The 21081-nt window shown below is 37.7% G+C and overlaps 1 protein-coding gene across 1 annotated transcript in view; it reads left to right on the top strand.

Moving 5' to 3' along the window:
- LOC128663553 (GEM-interacting protein) overlaps window positions 1–21081 on the top strand; it is a 142203-nt gene that overhangs the window by 34302 nt on the left and 86820 nt on the right. The window contains exons 6-8 of the mRNA XM_053717932.1: window positions 916–980; window positions 14374–14484; window positions 16354–16434. Coding sequence (XP_053573907.1) covers window positions 916–980; window positions 14374–14484; window positions 16354–16434 — 257 coding nt within the window. The remainder of the gene's footprint in view (window positions 1–915; window positions 981–14373; window positions 14485–16353; window positions 16435–21081) is intronic.

The following is a 21081-nucleotide window of genomic DNA, read 5'->3' as shown; positions in this document are numbered from 1 at the left end:
ATAAATGGATCATCTACAAAACATTCATGCAAAGAAAAATTGAGTGTATAATGTTCCTTAAAAGGGACAGTCAAGTCAAAACAAAACTTTCATAGGGCATGCAATTTTAAATATCTTTCCAATTTACTTTCACCATCAAATTTGCTTTTGTTCTCTTAGTTTTCTTTTTTAAAAGCTATACCTAGGTAGGCTAAAACTGATTTCTAAACCGTTAAAGGCCGCCTCTTATACCAGTGCATTTTGACAGTTAAACACTGCTAGTTCATGTGTGTCATATAGATAACATTGATATAACTATGTGGGTTATGCAACCTGGGGATGGGTAATAAAGGGATTATCTATCTTTTTGAACAACAAACATTTTCAAGTAGACTGTCCCTTTAAACTTTTTTCATTAAAAATAAGTATTTTTAAGATTTTAAAATAGTTTGCTTTCATGTGCATGATAGAATTTTTTTTTTGCATTTAAAGGGACACTGAACCCAAATTTTATCTTTCATGAATTTTATGAATTTTAAGCAACTTTCTAATTTATTCCTATTATCAATTTTTCTTCATTCTCTTAATATCTTTATTTGAAAAGCAAGAATGTAAGTTTAGAAGCCGGCCCATTTTTGGTTCACAACCTGGGTTGTTCTTGCTGATTGGTGGTTAAATGCTGTCCAGAGTGCTGAACCAAAAATTGTCTGGCTCTTTAGCTTAGATGCCTTCTTTTTCAAATAAAGATAGCAAGAATATGAAGAAAAAATGATAATAGGAGTAAATTAGAAAGTTGCTTAAAACTGCATGCTCTATCTGAATCATGAAAGAAAAAATTTAGGTTTTGTATCCCTTTAAAATCCCTTTAAACTGTCGGTGTTTTAGACATGCTTTATTGTTTACCTTCTGTTATATCTCTTTTACATCTCTCTGCAGAATCTGAATATGCCAAAACTACCATGAGACTCGCAGAGTCATCCAGGATTACCTTCAGTCAACAGGTATGGGAACAGATGGAGACAAGAAAAGATTGCTAAGTGAATAATCAGGATATGAGAGTAAAAGAATATTACAGTGAACCATAGATTACGTGATGCCCAATATCGTGTAGAGTATAAGGGGACAAATTATCAAGCTCCAAATGGAGCTTGATGCCCCTGTTTCCGCGCAAGCCTTCAGGCTCGCTGGAAACAGCGGTTATGAAGCAGCGGTTTTAAGACCGCTGCTCCATGATTGGTCCGCTGCCTCTGAGGCTGCGGTCTGCAATCCCCCGATCCTGTATGATCAAGCTGATTGACACCCCCTGCTAGTGGCGGATTGGCCGCAAATCTGCAGGGGGCGGCATTGCACAAGCAGTTCTGGTGAACTGCTTGTGCAATGTTAAATTATGCTGTCGGCATTGAGCGATGTCTGTCGGACATCATACGCCACAGCGTATCATGTCGGACAGACATTGATAAATTGGCCCCTAAGGCTTGAGATTTTCTATTCACAACACTGAGAGCATCAAGGTATAAAATGCAGATTACAACAATAATGTGATGTTGAAACCTTATCGACTGGAATGACATCCATTTACCGTGTTAAAGGGACATTCTAATTTAAAAATGACATGTTGTGATGCTTTAAAGTGGTTGTAAATCTTAGCTAATCAAATGCCCTATATGTAATCTTTGCCATTAAAAAGGTATATATATGTACTTTTTTTTTTTAAATCTCTCAGTGAAAAGGTTGTCTGTGCCTATAATAATGCTTCTGTAAAAATGTTATGCCGGCCCACTGGGATGAAACTTTTTTTTTTTATGAGAATTCCAATGAACATCCAATCAGTGTGTGTGTCATATGACACTCATGAAGTCCAGCCTTTTGAAAGCCTTTAGGTAGCCTATGTAGAGAGTGAGTGGAACTGCTCTCTATGTCACAGCCCAGCCAAAAAGGAAATGAAGAGGGTGGATGAACAGAAGATACCAAGAAGGAATATAAATATTTTATTATAAGATCTATATACACTTTTTTTTAAAAAAAAAATAATTATACGGTTTTACTTGTACACTAATATATTTTTCATTGCAACATTCTTAAAGTCTGAAATTTACCATCACTTTAAATAATTTTATTTTTGCATCACTGATGTTTGCTATCTATAAGGTTGATCAAAATTGTGCTTGTTTTCAGGAGATAACAGTATTGTCAGTGTGTTTTCTCAGTGATCACAACACTATGGGGCAAATTTATCAAGCTCCGTATGAAACTTGATGCCCTGTATTTCTGGCGAACCTTCAGGCTCGCTGGAAACACAATCGAATACGATTGGATTGATTGACACCCCCTGCTAGCGGCCAATCTGCAGGGGGCGGAATTGCACAAACAGTTCACTAGAACTGCTGGTGCAATGATAAATGCAGAGAGCGTACGCTGTCGGCATTTGATGTGCAGCGGACATGATACGCTACATCGGATCATGTCCGCTCGCACAATGATAACTTGGCCCCTAAAATGCTTCTGACTTTAATAACCCTCAAGCTTGAAAACAACACAATCACTATATGAGTTGTTAATCCAGCTATTTTGGAATCCAAAACCCAAATGCATAGAATTAAAGATGCAGGAAAGTCAAAACTTAAATGGATTGGACAGAGCATGAGATCTTAAGCAAATTTGCAATTTTGTTTAGGTCTGTTGGAATCCTTTGTTATAAAAAGTAATTCTAGGTGAGTTCAGGTGCGTGCACGTGTCTTTAACCCTCTGGCAGCAGTGTTTATAGCAATGTTAAGCATAGTTGCAAACACTGCTGCCATAGGGCCTGATAATTTAAAGCTCTCCACTCTGGTGAGATGATATAAGTAATCTCATTTTTTTTTTTATAGTCTATTTTATCACCAGCAATGAATCATATAAACAGAGTTAATGCCATGCTAAAAAAACCCCCCATAAGAAATACATAATGAAATCGCAAAGAAATAATACAATTACCTTGCAAAAACCTTTGATTTTAACATTGCAACTAAACAGGCATATCATTATAATCTATCATAATATTGCTGGCGTTTTTACATTATATAAAGGAGAGGGGAAAAGAAAAAAAAAGAAAAAAACCCACAAGAAGTATTATTATACAGTTGCAATAATCATCTCTAACAAAGTTAAACATCTTGACATTCTAATCCAGGTATACTCTCATGTGTGGGGGTAAGTACAAACATGCCTAACTTATGCAAACCACAAATAAAAAAGCAACCATCTTAATTTGGCTTTTGATCGATCTACCCTCACTATATTTATCCATTGTGGACACTCTGCCGCAAAAGGACAGAGGAGGGAAAAAAAAAAAAAAAAGGGGGATACTGGGCAAGAAAAAGGGGGGTCCCCTGAACTCTCTCCCTCTCTACCTCCCCTACTTATTACTAGTATTTAGAGAAATAGTAATAGAAATAGAAATAGTAGTACCGGTTCAAGTTCTCATATCTCTATACTCTAAAGCTTCAGAGTCCTAGGTACTACTACTAACCCTGTCTGTGGAGTGAGTACCAATCAGCTGGAAATTCATCTAAGACAACCAATTCAGCAAATGACTCAGTACTTAGAAAGGGGTATAGAATCTGTTTCTGAATCTAAAAAGTATATGTTTTGATTATCAGTAACCATCCTAGTAACAATCTTTTTATTTTATTTTCCTTAGCACTCTTCAAGTGATAAGATTAAAAAATGATTTGGTTTTGAATTTCTTTTATTATCATGGAGAGAGGAGGAGCTACTGTGGCTTTCCAGTTTTTTACTATTAGGCGTCTTACCAGTAGTATAAGTGTATTTAGTACTTTACTTTGAATACCTAAATCAATTGTTTGTGTCTTTAACCCTTTAATGACCACAGCACTTTTCCATTTTCTGTCCGTTTGGGACCAAGGCTATTTTTACATTTTTGCGGTGTTTGTGTTTAGCTGTAATTTTCCTCTTACTCATTTACTGTACCCACACATATTATATACCGTTTTCCTCGCCATTAAATGGACTTTCTAAAGATACCATTATTTTCATCATATCTTATAATTTACTATAAAAATTTTTATAAAATATGAGGATAAAATGGAAAAAAATACACTTTTTCTAACTTTGACCCCCAAAATCTGTTACACATCTACAACCACCAAAAAACACCCATGCTAAATAGTTTCTAAATTTTGTCCTGATTTTAGAAATACCCAATGTTTACATGTTCTTTGCTTTTTTTGTAAACTATAGGGCCATAAATACAAGTAGCACTTTGCTATTTCCAAACCATTTCTTTTCAAAAATAGCGCTAGTTACATTAGAACACTGATATCTTTCAGGAATCCCTGAATATCCATTGACATGTATATATTTTTTTTTAGTAGACAACCCAAAGTATTGATCTTGGCCCATTTTGGTATATTTCATGCCACCATTTCACCGCCAAATGCAATCAAATACAAAAAATCGTTCACTTTTCACAAATTTTTTCGCAAACTTTTGGTTTCTAACTTAAATTATTTACAAACAGCTTGTGCAATTATGGCATAAATGATTGTAAATTCTTCTCTGCGATCCCCTTTGTTCAGAAATAGCACACATATATGACTTTGGCGTTGCTTTTTGGTAATTAGAAGGCCGCTAAATGCCACTGCGCACCACATGTGTATTATGCCCAGCAGTGAAGGGGTTAATTAGGGAGCATGTAGGGAGCTTTTTGGGGTAGTTTTATCTTTAGTGTAGTGTAGTAGACAACCCCAAGTATTGATCTAGGCCAATTTTGGTATATTTCATGCCACCATTTCACCGCCAAATGCGATCAAATTAAAAAAAACTTTAAATTTTTCTCAATTTTAGGTTTCTCACTGAAATTATTTACAAACAGCTTGTGCAATTATGGCACAAATGGTTGTAAATGCTTCTCTGGGATCCCCTTTGTTCAGAAATAGCAGACATATATGGCTTTGGCATTGCTTTTTGGTAATTAGAAGGCCTCTAAATGCCGCTGCGCATCACACGTGTATTATGGCTAGCAGTGAAGGGGTTAATTATGTAGCTTGTAGGGAGCTTGCAGGGTTAATTTTATCTTTAGTGTAGAGCTCAGCCTCCCACCTGAAACATCAGACCCCCTGATCCCTCCCAAACAGCTCTCTTCCCTCCCCCACCCCACAATTGTCCCCGCCATCTTAAGTACTGGCAGAAACTCTGCCAGTACTAAAATAAAAGGTATTTGGCCCTTTTTTTAAAAAAAAAAAAAGCATATTTACATATGCTGATGTGTAGGATCCCCCCTTAGACCCCAACCTCACTGATCCCCCACCAAGCAGCTCTCTAACCCTTCCCCTCTGCCTTAATGGGCGCCATCTTGGGTACTGGCAGCTGTCTGCCAGTATCCAGTTTTGTAAAAAATTTGCCTTTTTTAAAAAAAAATGCCCTTTTCTGTAGTGTAGCTTTCCCTCCCCACCAAGACCAACCCCCAACCCCTTCTAGATCCCTTAGATTACATTTTTAATACTTAAACTTTATTAGTTTTTTTTACTTTTAACTTTATTTTTTTCTGTAGTGTAGCGGTTCCCACCCGCTCCCGCCCCGTGCACGCGCCCCCCCCCCCACCCCCCGTGCACACGCGCGCCCCCCCGTGCGCGCCCCCGTAGATCCCGCCCCCAATCCCGCCCCCCTCCACTCCACACAGAGCATCGATGGCCGCCCACCCGCCTCCCACGTAAGCTCCCACCCACCAACGATACCGGCCATCGATGGCCAAGGGGGGTTATTGCAGGATGCCTCCATATTGAGGCATCACTGCAATAACCGGAAAGCAGCTGGAAGCGAGCAGGATCGCTTCCAGCTGCTTTCCAGACCAAGGACGTACGCCACACGTCCTCGGTCATTAACTGTATTTTTTTGAGGACGTGTAGCGTACGTCCTTGGACGTTAAGGGGTTAAAAGAATAACCAATTCAGGTGACAAGAATAAGTTTGTCTTGTATAATTTATTAATCCAGAAAGTAAGCTTCTCCCAGATCTGCAACATTTTAGGACAAAAATAGAACATATGGAGAACATCCGCTTTTGGGTAGGAACACCGAGAACATCTAACTACTTGAGTTGGAAACATTCTCATTAAACGTGCTGGGGTGATATAAAAATTATTGATGAGTTTAATGTGGGATTCCTTCCAGCTCGTAGATATAACTAATTTTTTTTTGTAACCCTTAAACTAGTATGCATTCTGGAAAGATCAATATTCAGAAGAATTTTTTTTCCATCTATCATAGGTCTTATTAAAAAAAAGAAGACTTTGCTTAGCAAGTAAAATATCATATAAAAGGGAGATAGAGGTAACACATGTTGAATATTGTTGTATACATGGTGTGATATCAAACCAGGCCTCAAATTGTATCCTGTTATTTCTCAAGCTATCTACATAATGTCTTAATTGGAGGTATGCGAAAAAGCTATTTTTGGGTAGCTCAAACTGATGTGAAAGGGATTCAAAAGTTGCCATATAGCCATTTTCAATTACGACTTGGTGAATATATTCAAGGCCTTTCTCAGCCCATTTTTTTAAAATCTCATAATTAACACCTGGGGGGGGGTAGTTATCAAGCCGTCTACTTTTCTGCCTTCGCCGGCCCAATACGCCCGCCTAAGCTTGCCTACCTTCGCCGCCGCGGACCTTGAATACGTTCGCCTAAGTTATCAAATAAAGCTGTCAAAAAGCCGCGGGGCGATGAGCAGCGGACTGTGAGAGTTATCACTCATCCGATCTCGCTGCTCTTCGGCTTTTTCCCAGCTTTATTGCTAGTCTGTCACTAAGCACCCACACTAAACTACACTGTTCTATCCCTATACCGGCGTCCCCGGAGCCTCCCGCAACTCAATAAAGTTACTAACCCCTAAACCGCCGCTCCTAGACCCTGCCGCAACTCTGATAAATGTATTAACCCCTAAACCGCCGCTCCCGGACACCGCTGCCACCTACATGATACCTAGTAACCCCTATCCTGCCCCCCCTATACCGTTGCCCTCTATAATAAAATTATTAACCCCTATCCTGCAGATCCCGCACCTCGCCGCAACGAAATAAATAGTTTAACCCCTAAACCGCCGCTCCCTGAACCCGCCACAACCTATATTATACCTAGTAACCCCTTTACTGCCCCCCTACACCGTTGCCACCTATAATAAATTTATTAACCCCTATCCTGCCCCCCCTACACTTTCGTCACCTATAATAAATTAATTAACCCCTATCCTGCCCCCCACTACACCGCCGCCACTGTAATAAAATTATTAACCCCTAAACCTAAGTCTAACCCTAACCCTAACGCCCCCCTAACTTAAATATTAATTAAATAAATCTAAATAATATTACTCTTATGAACTAAATTAATCCTATTTAAAACTAAATACTTACCTTTAAAATAAACCCTAATATAGCTACAATATAAATAATAATTATATTGTAGCTATCTTAGGATTTATTTTTATTTTACAGGCATCTTTCAATTTATTTTAACTAGGTACAATAGCTATTAAATAGTTATTAACTATTTAATAGCTTACCTAGCTAAAATAAAGAGAAATGTACCTGTAAAATAAAAACTAACCTAAGTTACAATTACACCTAACACTACACTATACTTAAATAAATTATTCCTATTTAAAACTAAATACTTACCTGTAAAATAAACCCTAAGATAGCTACAATATAATTAATAATTACATTGTAGCTATCTTAGGATTTATATTTATTTTACAGGTAACTTTGTATTTATTTTAGCTAGTTAGAATAGTTATTAAATAGTTATTAACTATTTAATAACTATCTAGCTAAAAGAAATACAAAATTACCTGTAAAATAAATCCTAACCTAAGTTACAATTAAACCTAATACTACACTATCATTACATTAATTAAATAAATAAAATACAAATAACTACAATTAAATACAATTACATAAACTAACTAAAGTACAAAAAATAAAAAAAGCTAAGTTACAAAAAATAAAAAAATAAGTTACAAACATTTTAAAAATATTACAACAATTTTAAGATACTTACACCTAATCTAAGCCCCCTAATAAAATAACAAACCCCCCAAAATAAAAAAATGCCCTACCCTATTCTAAATTAAATAAAGTTCAAAGCTCTTTTACCTTACCAGCCCTTAAAAGGGCCATTTGTGGGGGCATGCCCCAAAAAGTTCAGCTCTTTTGCCTGTAAAAGAAAAATACAACCCCCCCCAACATTAAAACCCACCACCCACATACCCCTAATCTAACCCAAACCCCCCTTACAAAAACCTAACACTAATCCCCTGAAGATCAGCCTACCTTGAGTCGTCTTCACTCAGCCGAGCAGCGATGGAACCGAAGTGGACATCCGGAGCGGAAGAAGTTAATCCTCCAAGCGGCGCTGAAGAAATCTTCCATCCAATGAAGTCATCATCCAGGCGGCGCTGAAGAAGTCTTCGATCCGGGCGATGTCATCTTCCAAGAGGCGCTGAAGAGGTCTTCTATCCGGGCGATGTCATCTTCCAAGCCGGGTCTTGAATCTTCATCCCGCTGACGCGGAACATCCTTCTTCACCGACGGACTACCGACGAATGACGGCTCCTTTAAGGGACGTCATCCAAGATGGCGTCCCCTCAATTCCGATTGGCTGATAGGATTCTATCAGCCAATCGGAATTAAGGTAGGAAAAATCTGATTGGCTGATGGAATCAGCCAATCAGATTCAAGTTCAATCCGATTGGCTGATCCAATCAGCCAATCAGATGGAGCTCGCATTCTATTGGCTGTTCCGATCAGCCAATAGAATGCAAGCTCAATCTGATTGGCTGATTGGATCAGCCAATCGGATTGAACTTGAATCTGATTGGCTGATTCCATCAGCCAATCAGATTTTTCCTACCTTAATTCCGATTGGCTGATAGAATCCTATCAGCCAATCGGAATTGAGGGGACGCCATCTTGGATGACGTCCCTTAAAGGAGCCTTCATTCGTCGGTAGTCCGTCGGTGAAGAAGGATGTTCCGCGTCGGCGGGATGAAGATTCAAGACCCGGCTTGGAAGATGACATCGCCCGGATAGAAGACCTCTTCAGCGCCTCTTGGAAGATGACATCGCCCGGATCGAAGACTTCTTCAGCGCCGCCTGGATGATGACTTCATCGGATGGAAGATTTCTTCAGCGCCGCTTGGAGGATTAACTTCTTCCGCTCCGGATGTCCACTTCGGTTCCATCGCTGCTCGGCTGAGTGAAGACGACTCAAGGTAGGATGATCTTCAGGGGATTAGTGTTAGGTTTTTGTAAGGGGGGTTTGGGTTAGATTTGGGGTATGTGGGTGGTGGGTTTTAATGTTGGGGGGGGGTTGTATTTTTCTTTTACAGGCAAAAGAGCTGAACTTTTGGGGGCATGCCCCCACAAATGGCCCTTTTAAGGGCTGGTAAGGTAAAAGAGCTTTGAACTTTATTTAATTTAGAATAGGGTAGGGCATTTTTTTATTTTGGGGGGGTTTGTTATTTTATTAGGGGGCTTAGATTAGGTGTAAGTAGCTTAAAATTGTTGTAATATTTTTTAAATGTTTGTAACTTATTTTTTTACTTTTTGTAACTTAGCTTTTTTTATTTTTTGTACTTTAGTTAGTTTATGTAATTGTATTTAATTGTAGTTATTTGTAGGTAGTTTATTTAATTAATTTAATGATAGTATAGTATTAGGTTTAATTGTAACTTAGGTTAGGATTTATTTTACAGGTGATTTTGTATTTCTTTTAGCTAGGTAGTTATTAAATAGTTAATAACTATTTAATAACTATTCTAACTTGCTAAAATAAATACAAAGTTACCTGTAAAATAAATATAAATCCTAAGATAGCTACAATGTAATTATTAATTATATTGTAGCTATCTTAGGGTTTATTTTACAGGTAAGTATTTAGTTTTAAATCAGAATAATTTATTTAAGTATAGTGTAGTGTTAGGTGTAATTGTAACTTAGGTTAGTTTTTATTTTACAGGTACATTTCTCTTTATTTTAGATAGGTAGCTATTAAATAGTTAATAACTATTTAATAGCTATTGTACCTAGTTAAAATAAATTAAAAGTTGCCTGTAAAATAAAAATAAATCCTAAGATAGCTACAATATAATTATTATTTATATTGTAGCTATATTAGGGTTTATTTTACAGGTAAGTATTTAGTTTTAAATAGGATTAACTTAGTTAATAATATAAATATTATTTAGATTTATTTAATTAATATTTAAGTTGGGGGGTGTTAGACTTAGGTTTAGGGGTTAATAATTTTATTACAGTGGCGGCGGTGTAGGGGGGGCAGGATACGGGTTAATAAATTTAATATAGGTGGCGACGGTGTAGGGGGGGCAGGATAGGGGTTAATAAATTTAATATAGGTTGCGGCGGGTTCAGGGAGCGGCGGTTTAGGGGTTAATACATATATTATAGTTGTGGTGGGCTCCGGGAGCGGCGGTTTAGGGGTTAATATGTATAGAGTAGCTTGCGGTGGGCTCCGGGAGCGGCGGTTTAGGGGTTAACATATTTATTATAGTGTCGGTGGGCTCCGGGAGCGGCGGTTTAGGGGGTAATAACTTTATTTAGTTGCGGCGGTGTAGGGGGCACAGATTAGGGGTGTTTAGACTCGGGGTACATGTTAGGGTGTTAGGTGCAGACATCTCCCATAGAAATCAATGGGATGTCTGTCAGCAGCGAACTTGTACTTTCGCTATGGTCAGACTCCCATTGATTCCTATGGGATCCGCCGCCTCCAGGGGTGGCGGTTTGAAAACCAGGTACGCTGGGTCGTAAAAGTGCCGAGCGTACCTGCTAGTCATTTGATAACTAGCAAAAATAGTCAGATTGTGCCGGAACATCTGGAGTGACGTAAGAATCGATCTGTGTCGGACTGAGTCCGGCGGATCGAAGTTTACGTCACAAAATTCTACTTTTGCCGGTCTCGAGCCTTTGATAACTAAGGCGAATCAGCCTCGCCACAAATACACTGTGGAATTCCAGCGTATTTGAGGTTGACGGCTTGATAACTACCCCCCCTGGTATGAAGTTTGGATTACCTATAATAGGTAAAAACTCTGAATAGGAATGGGCCATACCAAGTATAGAACAGAGTTTATTCCAAGCTATAATAATATTTTTGATAGATACTAAACCATCTATATTTCCCAGTAACTTTTTAGGGACACAGTGTAAAATCGCTTTAAGGGAGAAAGGTTGTACCATGGCGTTTTCTATATCCTTAGAATAAAAAACATTTATATCTGCCATCCAATCTAGGGCTATTTTAGCAAGTGTAGTGATATTATAGAGATAGATGTCGGGCAGTGCAAATCCAGCCATTCTATACGGTTGCAACATCCATTTCAAGGCAATACGAGGTTTCTTATCTTTCCAAATAAATTTAGAGAAAGCCGAGTGAATTTTCCGAAGATCTTAAGTACTAATAAATAGAGGAAGATTCTGCATTGGATATAATAACCTAGGGAAGACTTCCAGGTCTGTTCTGATTTTTTGTATAAGCGGATGAAAATTTGCAGAGTACCATGTGCTTGGATTGGCATTACGATGTATGCCTAAATATTTAAGAGTTTTCGTACTTTTGAGTGGGACCTCCTGAAGGCTAATATTTGTTTTATTTAACCACATAATTTCAGACTTATTACAGTTTATCTTATATCCTGAGAAAGTAGAAAAAAAATCTAAAGTATGTATAATTAGTGGGATTATTTGTGCTGTATTCTGAAGAAAGATTAATAGGTCATCTGCATATAACAATATTTTTAAACTCACTGGCCCTATCTTTATTCCTGGAATTATGTTCCTGAGCCATATAGCAAGAGGTTCTAGGGCCAGGTTAAAAGGAAGTGGGGACAGAGGACAACCCTGTCTCGTACCTCTTCCCATAGTAATTTTTGAAGAAAGCGAGCCATTAACAAGCAGATAAGAAATAGGATTTTTATATAAATTTTGTATAAAACGGAGAAATTGGTTTTGAAGGCCGAACTGGGCCACCGCGCTGAACAGATACTTCCAACAAATCAAATCAAAAGCTTTTTCAGCATTGAGTGTAAGTATAGCTGTATCCTGATACAATTGTAAACTCTCAGATCCCTTTAAAGACCAGATATAATCTATAAGTGTAATGACTTTTCTGATGTTTTTTGAAGAGTTTCTAGATATCATGAACCCCGTTTGATCTGTGTGAATAATTTTAGCTAGACACTGATAGAGCCTGGAAGCTACTATAGAAGTTAGAATTTTGTAATCAGCATTCAACACAGATATTGGTCTGAATGAAGCCGGGTCTTCAGGGTCTTTCCCTTTTTTAGGTATCAATGAGATATTAGCGGCTGAAAAACAGTTTGAGATGGGCATATTTAAAAGTATATAAGTACATGTTACAGTTAAAGTGCAGAAATCGTTAATGTGCACATTACCTAGCTAATCTGCAGATTAACAGATTTGCTCAGTTAAAGTGCAGAATCCGCACTTTACCTAGGTAATGTGCACAATAACTGCTTCCGTGTAGTTAAAGTTGGAAAAGTTTGTTTCTCTCATGTAAACTGTTTATTGAAAAAGATGCCGAAGAATGTTCCGATTTTGGCCGAGGGCAGCTGCCTCTGGGAACCTTACCATGGGTCGCAACCCGCACATCTTGAAATTCTCTGTCTGGGAAATTATCTATCGAATCTATCTATTTATTATAGATTCGATAGATAGATAGATAGATAGATAATTTCCCAGACAATTTCAAGACGTGCGGGCCTAAATCGGAACATTCTTCGGCTTCTTTTTCAATAAACAGTTTTCATGAGAGAAACAAACTTTTCTAAAAAGCTAAAGTGCTTGAAATTGTATTATTTGTTTTTTAAACTGTATTATCACAAATACATTACAGCTAGAATGGCAGATATTTCACATTCTCAGTACGATGTTCTTACATTTATTTGTGCTCATTGCATAATTCCACAATGGGTTGCAGGTTTACTGTTAACACCTATCATGTCTTAGCAATAAGTTTTAACTGTTAACACCTATCATGTCTTAGCAATAAGTTTTAACTGCATGAAGGGAAGTCGATTCTGTAACAATTCAGAATGCAGAATGGGAAATATACAATGCTTATAAGTGTAGAGGCCAAGACGCTAATAAAACGTGATATGAACTGATTATCATAGGAAAAACCATGGGACTCCCTTTAGTTTATATATATGTTGCCGCTAAAGTGCATTTTTTGCACTTTAACTAGTGCCTAGTAGGTAATGTGCAGATTATCTAGGTAATTTGCAGATTACCTAGGTAATTTGCAGATTACCTAGGTAATTTGAGAAATGAAAAAAAAAAATGTGCACTTTAACGGATCACCCTAGTTAATCTGCAGATTAGCTTGGTAATGTGCACATTAACTGATTTCTGCACTTTATCTGTAACATATATACTATAAGATTTAAAAGAGATATAAGTAATCTAATTAGTACTCAGAGGTCCCTAAGAGAATTTCAGAAGGGCACATTTTGGCTTGAGAGATGCTTATCAAGCTATGCTGGGTTCTGGAAGTGCACATACAGAGACACATACAATACAATACAATGCTCAAAAAAGCCCCCAAAGGTTTTCTTTGATTTTTCTCCATGCCGGTGGGTTTTTGATCATCAGGTCCAGACCAGATACTGCTAAAGACACATTGGAAAGATGGATACAATTGAATGCTCTTTCTGAATTATGAATGTTTAATTTTGAATTTACTGTTCCTTTAAAGACAAACAAAATGGAGGATTTGGGGGATTTGTAATCACATCACAAGTTGAAGGATATGTATGTTAATTGATCCCTTTTAATAGTCTGTAGTGATGTCAATAGGTGACGTGTGCAATTAACCTATTTTCTCTTTAATAGATTTGAACAGGGGTGTTATCAGTATAATGGGCATCTGTATTCCTTGGGTTGTTGATTTTGCTAATTTGTATTAATGCTTATTAATAGTTTAACTTAAATTGATTGAGCAGGTAGAGTTTGTATCTGTTTGGTGAGTTACTAATGTCATCCAATATGGCGGGGGTAATTGCCCAAGCGGAACCTGTGTTTTTTTAAGGATACTCAGTCAAAATGTGTTCTGGTTTATAAAGTCCTTTACCTAGGAGCAGTAGACATATTGTACAAATTGTGCACTCCTTGTTGGTTTCACTGTAAGTTTAGATAGCTGTAGCATAACCTTTTTTGTTATGGAAAGCATATTTTAACATGTTTAACTGCTGCTCCTTTATATATAAATATGATACTTTTTTGAGCAAAATATTCTTTTAATACCTCTGAAAGTGCTCTGTTATCTGCATTATAAAGCTAGTTATTTTATATGCCCTCTTACAGCCCTGTATGCCTCTACAAGATGTGTATCTATTACTGATGGACCATGAAATTCACACAGGAGCCTCTGCCATCGAAACAGTAGCTCAGCTGCAAATGAAGAGATATTATCAGGTAATATAGCATTTTTATTATTATTATTCTTTATTTATAAAGTGCCAACAGATCCTCAGCGCTGTCCATGGGCACAAAGATAAAGGTACAATGGTAATACAATACAGTATATGACACTGGACAAAATTTGACAAACACAAACAGGAGGAATTGAGGGTCCTATTCCCATGGGAACTTAATCTAGATGGGTAGAAGGGTGAGAAACAGGTGAGGTGGGGACTGCAAAGGTGAGAATGATGTTAGGGCGGAGTTAGATGAGGGCAACTATTAGGCAAGTGAAATTAATTTGTTACTGAGTTGGGTGATAAACTTCCCTAAACAAAAAGGTCTTTAGGAAGAGTTTTAAGGAGGAGAGGTTAGGGGAAAGTCTGACAGCTCGAGGAAGTGCTTTCCAGAGAATTTCCAGAGAATTGGTGCCGCACAAGAGAAGCCCTGGGGGACGATTTATGAAGCAGTGGATGCTGCTTCCGACCCACCGCTGCTCCTTAACTCGTCTGCCACCTCTGAGGTGGTGGACAGCAATCAGCCCAATCGAATACGATCGGGTTGATTGACACCCCCTGCTAGCGACCGATTGGCTGCAAATGTGCAGGGGGCGGCATTGCACAAGCAGTTCACATACGATTTATAGTGAGTCACGTCACTATCCTTCAATAAGGCAGTGGGGAGTTCTGTGTATCAGCCAGCGGGCAATCATTTATTTTTCTTAGCTGCATATAAAAAGGACATTTTAACAGTTTTTTTTGGAGTCTGGCCCTTGAGGTTGGATGCCCTGTCCCTTGCCCTTGAGGTCGAGGCCCCTTTCCTGGAGGTTGGAGGCCCTTGTAGGGGCAAGGCAGGGCAGGGAGGCGGTGGAGTGAGGGAAGAGCATAGGATGTGAGGTAGGGCATAGGAGGCGGGTTGGGAGGCTTTAGGGGGCCTTCCCTCATTTTTGCCTGGGGGGCCTGTTTTTAGATAGCAAACAAATGGAAAACTACTCACATGTGCTGTACACAGTATTACAGTGCTGTACTATAAATGGAGGGGGCCAAAAACTCTTCTGCAAATGTTTTGTTTTAAGCTAAGGAGCCTGTGGAATAACTTCCTCAATAGTAGTCATGTGATCACTAGGAAAAGGCGCTATTGTGAAATGGTACAAATTGAACCGGCACAAAACGAAGCCTGTCTGTATTGCGAGGCAGTTGGGTGGCGGCAGTGCAATACTTTGCAATATTATATATATATATATATATATAACACACGCACACAGTATATGCAGGGCTGAACATTTCCATTAGTAAAAACTGCACCAGAGTAAGAGATTGGGCTTTTTCTATAACACACGCACATGAAAATGACAGCATATATGCATGTGTGTGTACCTGCACTAATATTTATGACAAAATACTTCTCCAAGATGGAAGTGACAATGACATTCCTATAAAGGTACTGAAATATATGAACTATAAGTGTTCAGATCCCCAATACATCTTGTAGAAAAAAAAGTAAGAGCTCTTTATTTTTCCTCAATTTAAATGATATGATGCCCAGTTAATTATTTGTGTGGCACATCTTAAGGAAGTCTCTGATTTCCAATATGATTATGGCCAATGGGTTCCAGAGGAGACACTGTTTGCTAATGCAAAATAATAATAATAATTGTAATAATAAATATTAATATGGGGGAAAATATTTTGTAATTTTAAATCATGGTACAAATATAGGATTCCAACAAGTTTGGGAAGATTCCAGGATGGGGATGGCAGGAACAGTGAAACTAAATCACAAAACAATATGGAATTTCTTGCACAGAAATGGGTACACCTTTCTAATGTCACTGCTATAGATGATAAATGTATTTATAACTCTAACTTTTTTGTGATATTTCAGCCTCTCTCAGCAAAGAAGACAGAGATTGACAAGTGGAGAAAAGAATTTAGAGAGCAGTGGCAAAGAGAACAGAAGAGGATGGTAATAGTCTTATATATATATATTAATGTTCCTATAGGACCTTAGGTTATATTGTGGTTCTCTGTGATACAGTCTAAAATTCTGTTTACTGTGTATAATTGTATAATGTCAACTTTTTTCTTTATTTTTTCAGATCCCCAAGACTTATAACGTTGGAAAGGTTAAGCGATTACCTTTCCAACGGAGGGTTTTGGGGGTCTGTAACTGCTTAGATGCCTGAGATACAGGCTTCTAAGCAGCATGCCCCATTTCCCCATACTGTCTATTGTATTTTTTTTAAATAAAGCTGCGCATTGACGTCATCACGTCATTGCACATTGACATCATCACGTCATTGCAAGTGATGTCACTGTGCAAAACGTGAAGCCCGGAGATGCCTGTCACTATGCAGGCTAGATCGCCGGGGTGGGAGCCCCCAGATCTCCCTCAAGGTGGGAGAGTGCTAGCGATGGCTCTGAGCCGTCGTTAGCACCTGACTAAGACAATTTGCGACAGCTCAGAGCTGTCGTTAGCACTCAAGGGAGGGACATTATACACTAGATTTTTCTTTGCATAAATGTTTTGTAGATGATCCATTTATATAGCCCATACAGGTTTTTTATTTTTTTTTAAATGTATAGTTTTGCTTATTTTTAAATAACATTACTCTGATTTTCAGACTTCTAACCAAGCCCCACAGTTTTAGGAGAATACCGACGTATACCTACTCCAGCTTGCTTCTGTTTGTGTAAAGGGTCTTTTCATATGCAGAGGAAGTGGGAGGGAGGGAGTGTCTGATATTTCCCACTTGCAGTGGGTGTTCCAGCTACCTTTTTAACAGAGCTAAACTGGGAGTTTCTAAGTAAGTTTTTAAAAGGTTTTATACTGGATTTTTAGATCAGTATCTGTGCATCTTATTCTTTATAGTCATGTCTAGTACATGCAGTTATATGACAATTGGTGTATACTGTCCCTTTAATTCAAATATTAAAGAGCTCTTTTCTAAAGACGTGTAGTGTTATTATAGTTGTCCTTGTTTACAGTTTATATTTACTATCATCGTAGGGTGCAGAGTTCAAATGCCAGATATTAGCATTTACTAAAGTTTGTTTGTTTTCCTTTTACACATTTATGCTGTAAAAAAAGATCCTGAACAAGAACTTTGAATTGCCGTTATAGCCGAAAAATGACATGCTCTAATTTCTTAGAGAATGTGATTTTAACAGAAACTTCCCTGCATCTCTCTGTGTTTAAAGGGACAAAAAACCCAAACATTTTCTTTCATGATTCAGATAGAGAATACAATTTTAAACAACTTTCTAATTTACTTATATTATCTAATTTTTTTAATTCTCTTGGTATTATTTGTTGAAGGAGCAGCAATGCACTACTGGTTTCTAATTGAACACATGGGTGAGCCAATGACAATCGGTATATATATATATATATATATATATATATGCAGCCACCAATCAGTAGCTAGGACTTAGGTTCTTTGCTGCTCCTGAGCTTACCGAGATAAACATTTCAGCAAAGGATAACAAGAGAAAGAAGCAAATTAAATAATAGAAGTAAATTGGAAAGTTGTTTAAAATTGTATTCTCTATCTGAATCATGAAAGAAAAAATGTGGGTTTCATGTCTCTTTAACCCGATGAAAGGGTATACAGGATATTATGACACAAACAATACATAAGGCCCCATTTTGCAAGAAGCAGGCAGACAATGTTCCCAGTCAGGGAACCTGCTTGCTTGTGTTCATAGCTTTCAAGGCAGCATTTGCTGCCCACATTTAAAACTGCACTTACAATTGCTTGTGCAACACCATAACAAATGAGTATGGGTTGTTTTGTCTCTGCCACTTCAAGAGCGGCCTTAATCCACAAGGGCTCCCAAACTGCTTCTGCAGATTGATAAGTGGTATTTAGTATCTAACCATATATGAGTGACTGATATTGATTCTAATGGGGTCTTGATAGGCTGACCATATTGCCGCTTTAAGAAGGGACACAAATGAAAAATACATATGTCAGGGTTCTTATACAAAGCATTTCTTTAAACAGCACTGAAAACAGCCCTGAGATATGTATTTTTCATATGTGTCCCTTTTTAAAGCGGCAATATGGTCACCCTAGGTCTTGGGTAGGGTTGCCACCAGTCCCTTAAAATACAGAACACTTATAAGTTACACATGCTGCAGGGTGTGCAGGGAGGAATATGAATAGTGCTGTACAGAAACACAATACATGTTGCTCCCTGCACACCCTGCAGCATGTGTAACTCATAAGTGGCCAGGAAAACATGGCTGAGGTGGCAACCCTAGTCTTGGGTGCCTATAGAAATATAAATATATATTCTTTGGGAGGGGAGCAAAATATAAATGCCTCACACAAAATATCAGTGACAACATATATGGCTAGGGAGATATGTTTGTTCTACGCTTTAGCTGAGTATCATTTTAAAAATGGTGGCGCATTGGCATCAAGAGTATCTTGTGTAGGCGCTTATGCTTAGATATAAGGAGCAAGTTTCCAAGGGTGGTGTCTACCTCCTCTTGCCCCCCTCCAGACACTCATGTCTGTGGCTGTAATAATAAAGATTAGGTGCATATATTCCATACAAACAATATTATATTGATCAATATGAAACAACATAAAAGTTAATTGCAAATAATGTGTGCTTTAAAATACCATAGGAGAATGTCTTACCTATACTATTCTTATCAAGTTACCATGAGTATGTTTTGTTATTGGTAACTGAGGAAGTTTCTTTGTGAGGAAGTATTTGCTGCCCTGAATTACACTCAGTAAAAAAAAAAATATTGCAATATACTTTTATTATTTATTTTCTTTCCTTCTTCTATATTCTCACTATGAAATTGTGGGTTTTCCAATTTTGAGAATTAGAGTTGCCCACTACAGACTTCACAAGTCTAACCCTGCTACATATCTGTTTCTAACTGGCATCAGCATAGGTTGTATAATAGTGTGAAACAATGCAAGTTTTGCTAACAAAATGTGGCAAATTTAATCTACTTCAGTACAAGTCCAGATTAGCTACTCCATAAAAGGGAAATGGTAACGTGTCGGGGGAAGGGGGATTGGCAATGAAAAAACTATTTTAGCAAACACAATGTTAATGAATTTAAAATAGTATCACACTGAGGGCTTTCCATTGAGCCGTAGAAAATGGAGCCATAAACTACTGAAGTTGCCAACAGCTAAAAGTAGTTTTTGGCTCCATTTTAGTACCAGAACTCCATTTAAATATTTTGCGCATTGCGTGCAGTTGCTTTTTTCGTGTAGGTGTAAGTTACCGTTGTGTTAACGCTTCCATCCAAAGTCGGATTTCTTGAAAATCAAGCTAGTTGCTATGGTAACCCAACCTTAGACTATAAAATGTACGTTTATCATCTGCATTCCTTATCTATGATCACCTCTAAAGAGAAACAAAGATACACTTATTCATAATACATATTTTTTTTTAATATAAGCAAATACTATTTTTATTTTATTTTCCACTTTATTAATATATGTAATATGTATAGCTGCCCTAGGCATAGGTCTAATTTGAATTTTGTAGATATGTGCTTGTATATATAAGAATATAAGTGAAACTATTCCTATGCATGGGATAATAATAAATATTACATATTACAATTTCTTTCTACATTGAAACACTTGTATTATTTGCAAGTTTTAAAATTTCAATGGGAAATAGGTCTCAAAAAGCTAATTTTTCCTCTTTTACACCTAGTTGAGCTGAGTGTAATTTCTCTCAATGTATCGACAGCCTCCGACAGTGTATTAGCAGTTTGCGCTTTCACCTGGTGTAAGTTATCGCTTAACGGCTTCTAATACTTTCTATGGGATGCAAAGATTTTTTTGGTATAACGTGCCATCGGAAGTAGTCGATAAACGAAATTGCTTCCGACAGCATATTTATCGGTTTGCAACCTCGCACAAACCTATTTACTGCTCAATGGAAATGAGCCCTAGGTTGGTAAGTTAATATATTGCAAGGTTAAGGAAAAATCTTGTAAATTGTTTTCTGCCCCTTTAATAGTTGTGCCGTTTTTATGTTATTTAAGTTATAGTAATGGTTGTAGGAGGCTTTCAATGATTGTTCTGGGCCCCAAGCCTTCGGGTATCCCTCTTTCTCAGAGTGCTAGATCTGGACTTCTTAGATCAACCTATTTTTTATATATACTTGGTAACAAACCATTATCATATGCACTCTGTACTGTTACTACTAGCTCCGCTGATCGTTATCAGGTGATAGATTATAATCAACCCTGTGTGTTTAAAGAAATATAAAACCCAAATATTTAGTTTTTTGATTCAAACATAAAAATACAATTATTTGTTTTAAAAGTTTCCAATTTACTTCTATTATCAAATTTTTTTTGTTTAAAAGATACCTAAATAAGGCCTAGATTTAGAGTTTGGCGGTAGATTTAGTAGTTTTACCGCCCTCTGGTATTTGGAGTCAGTCAGGAAAGGGTCTAACGCTCACTTTGCAGCCGCAACTTTTCCATACCGCAGATCCCCCTACGCCATTTGCGTATCCTATCTTTTCAATGGGATCTTTCTAACGCCGGTATTTAGAGTCGTGGCTGAAGTGAGCGTTAGAAATCTAACGACAAAACTCCAGCCGCAGAAAAAAGTCA

The sequence above is a fragment of the Bombina bombina genome, chromosome 6 (genome assembly GCF_027579735.1).
Source record: "Bombina bombina isolate aBomBom1 chromosome 6, aBomBom1.pri, whole genome shotgun sequence".
In the NCBI taxonomy this organism is placed as follows: Eukaryota; Metazoa; Chordata; class Amphibia; order Anura; family Bombinatoridae; genus Bombina; species Bombina bombina.
This window is presented reverse-complemented; position numbering and strand designations above follow the sequence as displayed.